The following is a 10,440-nucleotide window of genomic DNA, read 5'->3' on the forward strand; positions in this document are numbered from 1 at the left end:
CTACAAAATACCAAATTGCAGCGAATTCGGCGCTCAAGAACCCCAAAATACCGAATATTGGGGGTACTCTTATATGGAGGCTACCCGAAAAAAATGGACCTATATTCATAATTTTTGTGGAGAAATTTGGTACCTATTAAGAACTCAAAATACTAAATTACAGTCAATTCGGTGGAAAAATAAGATCAAAACCCCCAAAATACTGAAAATTAGGAGGTGCTGTTATATGGGGGCTACCGGAAAAAGTAGACCTATACTCATAATGTTTTTGTGGAGACATTTAATACCTAATAAGAACCAAATTTCAGCGAATTCGGTTGAAAAACACTGTCAAGAATTCCAAAATACCGAAATTGGGGGGTACCCTTATATGGGAGCTATGCCTAAACGTGGACCGATATATCCCATCGTCGAACTTGACCTGTCTGCAGACAAAAGACAACCATATGCAAAATTTCAGCACCCTATCTCAATTCCTTCAGAAGTTAGCGTGATCACAACAGACGAACGGACGGACGTGGCTAGATCGTCTTAGAATTTTACCCTGATCAAGAATATATATACTTTATAAGGTCGGAAATGAATATTTCGATGAGTTACAAACGGAAAAACAAAATTAATATGCCCTCCATACTATGGTGGAGGGTATAAAAAAATTATGTGAAATACAAAGGTCCCATTGGAACTTTGGAGACCCATATCTCTGCTGTAATCAGGGCCCCCAGGACTAAATGTGGTAAAAATTTAAAAACGATCCGTGAGGGGGCCCCAAACTAGAATAAAACCTTTTAAAACTCCAAAAAATAATTTTAATGGGCACAACATGGCCCTGGATGATCTTATTTAAAAACATATTTTAATGGTAGTGTCAACATGGTTGTAGATTTTTTTTTTAAATTTTGTGTAACGTCTAAACGTAGGCATGGGATTTAAAATTATAATAAACATTTTTCTATGCTGCATTGTCAAAATTGTCTATTTATCATTTTTTTTGGTAGGTATTACTACTCGCATTTAGCCTCATTTTTGCAGTTTTTATAAAATTCTCTATTAAATAATTTTTTTTAAATTCCTTTTTTTTTTGTTGCTATTTTGTAATCGAATTTTTAATTTTTTAGTATTTTTTTTAAATCTTATTTAAGATTAATTGTTTATTTTTTTAAAAATATTCTTCTTTTATTTTCTAATATTACAGCATATTTGAAGAAAGAGAAAAAAATCACAACAACACTGAAGTGAAGACCACTCACGTAGTCACCCATCCAACCCCATTGAAGAGATGGAGGAGTAAAGTGGAAAGAACAACACGACAGAAAAAAGTTAGGTCACAGACAAATGTTTTTTTTTTCTTTACTTCACTTTAAATACAATTAAAATTTTTGAAAGAAATTATCACTAATTTTTTTCTAAAATTCTCACAAACTTGTTGCTTGAATTATTATTTAATAATTTAATTTAATTGTTTGCTTTTAAAACCCTTTAAATTCTTTAAATATTACCACACACACAATAAACAAACAATTAAAAAAAACAACCTCCTCTAAAGTCAAACAGCTGATTTTTGTTTTTTTTTCTCTCTGTTCATCGCCTTTACTATGCCGTTTTATTTTGAGGAGACTGCATTGCATTTGTTTGACCACTTAAATGGGAGACAAGCTCTCTGTATGTTAGCCTCTCACTCTCTCTCTCTCTCTCTTCCATTTAGGGCTCCACAATGTTGGGGGGACAAAAAAAAACATGAAATTGCAACACATTTAAATTTGACTCTCTGCGAATGAAAACCCCCATTCTCTCTCTCACTCTCTTTATGATTATGACACTTTTTTATACTCGCTGTTCAATTGTTCCTTATGTTTTGTTATTTTTCTGTTTGTTACGTTTTGTGTTTTTTGTTCATTATGTCTTTTGGCTACATTTCTTGCAGAGATTTCTGCCTGGCTGGCCTGGCCTGCCTCAGCCAGTGTGTGACACATAAAAACCCCCCCAATTGCCACAACAACAAAACATTCCATACGATAACATAAAATCAAATTCCAATCATGAATATTTTTGATTGACACTCACTTGAAAGACTTTTGTTGTTGCTGTTGTTGATGGTCACCTTTTCTTTCTTTTTGTCAAGCAAACATTTGGCAATGCTTCTCTTTTTGTTGTTGTTGTGATAACACTTTAATTAAATATCAATTTTTTTTTTTGATTCACTTCTTTAGCTTCTTCTTCTTCTACTTGACTCTACTAAATTTTTTTCTGTTGTTGCTCTTTCTTTGATTTCTTGAAATTTCTTCTTATTGGATCACAAATAAGCAAGACACAACGCGCCGCAACGTACCGTACCGCCACCGACGAACACACACACCGTGGTTGTTGTTTTTGTTTGATGAAAACAGAACAGCAAAAAATAGGCAAACCAAAAAAAAATTGGAAAACAAAAAAATTAACAACACCACACAAAACCTAATTCATGCACACCGCCGCACTTGCTTGCAACAACACCAAGAACATCATCAAACGAAGAAAAGCCACTTCATGCAGAAGAAGAAGGAAACGAAGAAACACGTTATTAACACTTTTTTTCTGTGTCGATTTGTATCGTTGTTTGATTATTTTTTTTTCTTTCTATCACTACGAGGAGTTATTGGTTTGGCTTGTTTGTTTTTGTTTTATTTTTCTTTATAAAGGAAACGCGCAACGGAGCCGTGTGTTAACGTACGCCAATCACCACCTATTTGGTTGGGTGTTTCAAAGCAACTGATAAACTGAACGTGGTCGCACTCAGAGCACACAGTTTTGTTTGGGGACAGAACAGAGCAGACACAAACAACAACAAACGAATGGAGAGCCACACAAAACCACCGAGATAGAGAGAGTACCATACACACCAACGGAGATATGTTGTATAAAGGCCGTGACAGAGAGAGAGAGAGAGCGTGTGTGTGCTCCACACAAACAAGTAGTTGCTCCCCCATAATAACGAAACAAATGAGACAACCGAATGGAATTGAAACGCATGCCAAAGCAAGCAACACTTGCCATGCAAAAACAAAACAACAAAGTGGCTGGCCTCATTGAACGGCATTGCCAGCATTGAATTAGATATTTAACACACAGGAAGTCATGGGGGGCTAGTTAAAAATCGTATAAAAATTATAATTTTATAAAAATTTTATTTTAAAGGCCTTAACCAAGGCTTGAATTTTTTAAAAAATAATTTTTGGAGTTGTTCAAAGAAGACGTGAATTTTTTTAATAAATCCACGCCTATAAATCCACGAAAATAAATCCACGCCTTGTTGTGACCCTTGAAAATAAATCCACGCAGCCAAAAATGAATTTTAAAACATCCACGTCTCAAAAAAATTAATTTTAAAACATCTACGCCTCAAAAAATGAATTTAAAAAAAATCCACTCCTCCAAAAATGAATTTTAAAACATCGACGCCTCCAAAAATGAATTTTAAAACATCGACGCCTCCAAAAATGAATTTAAAAAAAATCCACGCCTCCAAAAATTAATTTTAAAAAAATCCACGTCTCCAAAAATTAATTTTAAAAAAATCCACGCCTCCAAAAATTAATTTTAAAAAATCCACGTCTCCAAAAGATAATTTTAGAAAAATCCACGCCTCCAAAAATTAATTTTAAAAAAATCCACGCCTCCAAAAATTAATTTTAAAAAATCCACGCCTCCAAAAGATAATTTTAGAAAAATCCACGCCTCCAAAAATTAATTTTAAAAAAATCCACGCCTCCAAAAATTAATTTTAAAAAAATCCACGCCTCCAAAAATTAATTTTAAAAAAATCCACGCCTCCAAAAATTAATTTTAAAAAAATCCACGCCTCCAAAAATTAATTTTGAAAAAATCCCCGCTACCAAAAATTAATTTAAAAAAAATCCACGCCTCCAAAAATTAATTTTGAAAAAATCCACGACTCCAAAAATTAATTTTGAAAAAATCCACGACTCCAAAAATTAATTTTAAAAAAAATCCACGCCTCCAAAAATTAATTTTGAAAAAATCCCCGCTACCAAAAATTAATTTAAAAAAAATCCACGTCTCCAAAAATTAATTTTAAAAAAATCCACACCTCCAAAAATTAATTTTAAAAAAATCCACGCCTCCAAAAATTAATTTTAAAAAAATCCACGCCTCCAAAAATGAATTTTAAAACATCCACGCCTCCAAAAATAAATTTTAAATTTATTCTACAAAAGGCACGCCTACAAAAATTAATTAAAAAAAAAATCCACGCCTCCAGAAATTAATTTTAAAAAACAACAACTCCAAAAATTAATTTAAAAAAACAACAACTCCAAAAATTAATTTAAAAAAATCCACGCCTATAAAAATTAATTATAAAAAAATCCACGACTCCAAAAATTAATTATAAAAAAATCCACGACTCCAAAAATTAATTTTAAAAAAATCCACGCCTCCAAAAATTAATTTTAAAAAAATCCACGCCTCCAAAAATTAATTTTAAAAAATCCACGCCTCCAAAAATTAATTTTAAAAAATCCACGCCTCCAAAAATTAATTTAAAAAAAATCCAAGCCTCCAAAAATTAATTTTAAAAAATCCACGCCTCCAAAAATAAATTTTAAAAAATCCACGCTTTATTTGGACCCACGTCTTTGTTGAGGCCTCTAAAATTTATTTTTAAAAAATTAATTTCTCCTTGTTTTATTTTCTCTTGAAATTCAATTATGTAAATTGGAACCTCCTGCAGGATTTCTATCTTATCATAAATCTCTTGAAATCGCCCGCTCCACCCCCATCATAAATGTTAATTGAAACAATTAACAGAAAAGGGGTTCGGAACAAACAAAAAAAAATCTACCATTGGCGGGTAACGTATGGAAGAGCCTCTAGGTAGTCAATCTCAGTCATCAAGTCACCATGTACGCCTCGCCGGGACATTTGATTATTTTGTGCGGAATATTTTGCCTAGTGGCTAAAATTTCTTATTCTACGGAGAGGAAAAATTGGAATTTTGAAAAATTTGGAGCTGAAATAAAATTCAATATTTTTTCCAAATCCCTATTCGATGCCATCTATAGAGAAAATCCGTTCTCTACTTTACTGCTGTATGGAGATCGTGGCTTGGATTATGCAATTTGGGAGTTATTTTCGGATCTTATTGAGGTACCCAAACTGAATATGCTGGAGGGCCATGAGGTGCCTATGAGTGACCACTATAATTCGGAAATTTTGACGGTGATTTTTATGCATGGAAATTTCAATAAAAATCTAATGAAGTCGGTTGCACGAAGTTTAAAAAATATAAGACAAAGTCGCATTGTTCTGATGGCATGGCAGCTGCGGGAGATCCTTGAGTTCCTACAAGATTTTCTGGGGCTGTGTGAAAAATATAAAATGACAAATGTCATAGTCCACTTGCCACCCGAAGAAAAATATTATTACCTACAACCCTATCCGGAATATTCATGGCACTTGAAATCTCTAATATCCGAGGTGGGAATATTCCAACCCCCCAATTGGCGGAATTTATACAATAAAACCCTGTATACCCAACCGGAACATACCCCACCCAATACTCTGATTTTTGAAGATGCCAAGGGCCGCATTCGCCTCAGTGGTTTTGTGGCCCGAATGATATTTTTATTCGGTGAACATTTCAATGCCCATCTGGAGATGTATCAGCCGCTCGATGCCCATAAGGCTGTGCATTTTACCGAAATCACCCATATGGTAAAGGAGGAATTGCTTGACCTACCCATGACCTTGGATGCTGCGGGTAGAGGTAACTGGTGGGATATATCCTATGCTGTATTGCTGAATAAAGTGGCCATTATGGTCCCTCTCTCCTCGCAGCTGGACATTGATGAGGTTTTCCATTTGCTTTTGGATCTCCGATTTTTTCTCATCCTCTGTGTGGCCTCTTGGATGTTCTCCATACTTCTGGGACTCATTGATTATTTTTTCGAGAAGATCACCTGGAATTGGCATTTGTTTGAAATATTTCCCGGGATTTTGGGTCAATCATTCAATGAACATTGCACCCGCCTAATGGGTCTGAGGATGATTTATCTGTTCATTGCCATAATTGGTCTGATCATCAACACGGAGTTTGCAGCCAAGGTGAACAGCTATTTTACCTCGCCACCCTATCATCGGCAATTTGAAAATCTCAAAGACTTGGAGGCCTCCCCCGTGAAAATTCTCCTACAACCTGCCGATGCCGTTATTATGGATCAATGGCTCAAGCATTGGCATCAGGTAGCGGTGGTTGCTGGCAATGCTTCCGATTTTTTTGTGAATCGTCAAAATTTCAACACCACCTATGGATATGTGGTCCAGACCCCTCTATGGGATATTTATCATCGTAGACAAGGATATTTTCGTCGAAATATATTTCACATACCCGCTGCCATGAATCTTCACGATATGATGATATGGGGTATTCCGCTGCCCACGGATTCTCCTTATAGGGAACCTTTGAATTATTTAATACATTTGGTCCATGAACGGGGGTTGATGGACGCCTGGATTGCTGAGACTTATGGTCATATGGTGAAACTTGGATTTGTGCCGCTTCACGATCCGAGTCGTGAGGAGGAATTGAAGGCCCTCAAGGTGGAAGATTTTCAATGGATTTGGATATTACATGTCGTAGGGTGGGTTCTGGGGGTTTTGATTTTTCTAATGGAAATTGTAATTAATTTTTTTAGGAATTTAAAAAATAAATAAAATTAAAAAATAATGAAATTAAAAAAAAATCTCCAAAAAATTAATTTTAAAAAATCCACGCCTCAGTTCAATTTTCCGAACCTGACTGACTGGCTGATTTAACGATTCATCAACGCCCAGACGAAACGGCTGAAGCTAGAATCTTGAAATTTTTGGTGAGGGTCACTCATGGTCCAAACTGTCACCTTTGGCTGGATTTTTGGAAATTCGTACTAGAACGGTACGAAAAGTACTAAAAAGTACTAAATGTGATACCATTTCTATTTGGCGAACCGTTGGAGCTAGAACTCTGAAATTTGGATTGGAGGTCGTTGAAGTGAAGTGTAGGATAGATGTGCCAAAGGGTTTTTGGAAATTCGAACTATTAGTATGCGAAAAGTACTAAAATGTACTAAATTTCGTACAATTTCGTAGCATGTGAATGGATAGAGCTAAAAACTTCAAAATTTGGAATGTGAATTAGGGTTGAGATGTAGGGTCTATTTAAGGAGATGGTTTTGAAAGCGTGTACACATGTGTACGAAAAGTGCCCTATATGGTACTATATTTGGTACAAATTTAATTTGGAAATACAAATCGAGGATTCCAACTCGATTTGTATCTCCAAAAATTTGAAATTAACATAGGATTGGAATATGTATGTAATTTTGGAAATTTGTTACTTATGTGTACGAAAAGTACTAAATCGTACTATAATTGGTACAATTTCGATTTGGGTGAACCGATAGAGCGCCAAAAATGAAATTTGGAGTTAGGATCATTGTAGGGATGTAGGATTGGGGTCAGGACTCAGTTTAAGCAATTTACATTCATGGGTACTAAATGGTACTAAATTTGGTACAATTTGAATTTTGGGTAAACCAATAGAGCTAGATTCATGAAATTTGGAGTCAGGATCACAGTTAAGGTGTTAGATTGAGATATGTAAGAAATTTTTAGAAATTTGTACTAATGTGTACTAAATTTGGTACAATTTGAATTGTGAGTGAAGCAATAGAGTTGGAATCCTGAAACATGGATTTAGGATCACTGTGGAGGTATAGGAATGGGGTATTGGGATATGAACGCAATTTTGGAAATTTGTTTCTTATGTGTACGAAAAGTACTAAATCGTACTATAATCGGTACAGTTTGGATTTGTGTGAACCGATAGAGCTGGAAAATTGAAATTTGGAGTTAGGATCATTGTAGGGATGTAGGATTAGGGTCAGGACTCCGTTTAAGACATTATTACTTATGGGTACTAAATGGTACTAAATTTGGTACCATTTGAATTTTAGGTGAACTGATAGAACTGCGATCCTGAAATTTGGAGTTGGGATCACTGTTGAGGTGTAGGATTGGGATATGTAGGAAGGTTTGGAAATTGGTACTACAGTGTACTAAATTTGGTACAATTTGAATTGTGAGTGAAGCGATAGATTTGGCATACTCAAATTTTGATTTAGGATCACTGTGGAGGTGTAGGATTTGAGGTATTGGGATATGAACGTAATTTTTGAAATTTGTTTCTTATGTGTACGAAAAGTACTGAATCGTACTATAATCGGTACAGTTTGGATTTGGGTGAACCGATAGAGCTGGAAAAATGAAATTTGGAGTTAGGATCATTGTAGGGATGTAGGATTGGGGTCAGGACTCAGTTTAAGCAATTTATATTCATGGGTACTAAATGGTACTAAATTTGGTACAATTTGAATTTTGGGTAAACCAATAGAGCTAGATTCATGAAATTTGGAGTTGGGATCAATGTTAAGGTGTAACATTGAGATATGTAAAAGTTTTAGAAATTTGTACTAATGTGTACTAAATTTGGTACAATTTGAATTTTGGGGTTGAACCGATAGAGTTGGAATCCTGAAAAATGGATTTAGGATCACTGTGTAGGTGTAGGGTTGGGGTAAGTAGAAGGTTTCGGAAATTCGTACTGGGGTATGTAGGAAGTTTTGGAAATTGGTACTACTATGTACTAAATTTAGTACAATTTGCATTGTGGGTGAATTTATAAAATTGGAATCCTGAAACTTGGATTTATGATCACTGTGGGGCTGTAGGTTTGGGTTAAGTAGGATCTTTTGGAAATTCGTACTACTGTGTACTAAATTTGGTACAATTTTAATTGTGTACGCATAGTACTATATCGCACTATAATTGGTACAACTTGGATTTGGATGAACCAATAGAGCTGTGATCCATAAATTTGGAGTTATTAACATTGTTGGCGTGTAGGTATAGTACCAAATTTAGATTTGGGTGAACCGATAGAGCTGGAATCTTGACATTTGGAGTTAGGATCACTGTTGTAGGTAGAATTGAGTTATTTACGAAGTTTTGGAAATTCCTACGAATGTGAACTACATTTTGTTCAATTTAAATTTTGAGTGAACCGATGTATGACAAATTTTGGAAATTTTTACCAAATGGTACCAAATTTGGATTTGGGTGAACCGATAGAGCTGGAATCTTAAAATTTGATTATAGGATCACCGTTTGGGGTGTAGGATTGGGCTATGTACAAAGTTTTGAAAATTCGTACTAATGTGTACCGAATGGTACCAAATGTGGATTTGGTTGTACCGATAAGACTGGAACACTGAAATTTGGAAATATGGTTAATGTTGGATTGCACGATTGGGGTATGGATTAAGTTTTGGAAATTCATACCTATGGGTACTAAATTGTACTAAATTTGTTACAATTTGAATTTTGGTTGAACCGATAGAGCTGAGATCCTGAAATATGGAGTTGGGATCATTGTTTGGATGTAGGATTGGGATTTTGTAGACGGTTTTGGAGTTTCGTACTAATGCGTACTAAATGGTACCAAATTTGGATGAACCGATTGAGCTGGAATCGTAAAATTTGATGTTAGGGGTGTACGATTGAGCTATGTATAAAGTTTTGGAAATTCGTACTAATGTGTACTAAATGGTACCAAATGTGGATTTGGGTGAACCGATAAAGCTGGAGCACTGAAATTTTGATAATATGGTTAATGTTGGAGTGTAAGATTGGGATATGGATTAAGTTTTGAAAAATTCATACCTATGGGTACTAAATTGTACTAAATTTGGTACAATTTCAATTTTGTTGAACCGATAGAGCTGCGATCCTGAAATTTGGAGTTGGGATCATTGTTTGGATGTAGGATTGGGCTTTGTAGAAGGTTTTGGAGATTCGTACTAATTTGTACTAAATGGTACCAAATTTGGATTTGGGTGAACCGATAGAGCTGGAATCTTAAAATTTGATGTTAGGATCACCGTTTGGGGTGTACGATTGGGCTAGGTATAAAGTTTTGACAATTCGTACTAATGTGTACCAAATGTACCGATTTAGATGTACCGATAGAGCTGGAGCATTGTAATTTGGAAATATGGTTAATGTTGAAGTGTACATATATATATATATATATATATATATACATAAAATCCCTATTTGTTTTTCATTTTTGTGTTGACTTTTTACCACTTGTGTATATTTTTTATTTTATTATTTCCCTGTTCTTCCTTTTTTCCCATTTGCATAAATAGCTCAAAATAATTAGCAAAATTTATCAGTTTGCCTTAGATTGTCGATTGCATAGCATAGGATCCAATCCGAATACAACGGTAATTAAATTTTTTAAATATGGAAAATTTAGGAAAGTTTCTCGGGACTGAATCTGTCGAAAGAAATTTCATAACCAAAGTACTGGAGCTTCGGTGATATCGCTCCACTTTGAACGGC

General features: G+C 34.8%; 1 protein-coding gene across 1 annotated transcript; it reads left to right on the forward strand.

The window, feature by feature from the left end:
- The first annotated feature begins 5,376 nt into the window (after nt 1–5,376).
- LOC133337358 (uncharacterized) lies at nt 5,377–8,902 on the forward strand. Its single transcript, XM_061545588.1, has 2 exons — nt 5,377–6,638; nt 8,845–8,902. Exons 1-2 carry the CDS (start codon nt 5,377–5,379, stop codon nt 8,900–8,902), a joined length of 1,320 nt encoding a protein of 439 aa, XP_061401572.1.
- Nucleotides 8,903–10,440: the final 1,538 nt, after the last annotated feature.

This window comes from Musca vetustissima, unplaced genomic scaffold (genome assembly GCF_032173495.1).
Source record: "Musca vetustissima isolate MV318-11 ecotype Yass unplaced genomic scaffold, APGP_CSIRO_Mvet_v1 utg75035, whole genome shotgun sequence".
NCBI lineage: Eukaryota > Metazoa > Arthropoda > Insecta > Diptera > Muscidae > Musca > Musca vetustissima.

Coding starts and splice junctions, on each gene's coding strand:
- LOC133337358 (XM_061545588.1), top strand. CDS start 5,377: ATGACAAATGTCATAGTCCACTTGCCACCCGAAGAAAAATATTATTAC. Junction 6,639..8,844: donor TGGATATTACATGTCGTAGG/GTGGGTTCTGGG, acceptor GTGTACGCATAG/TACTATATCGCACTATAATT.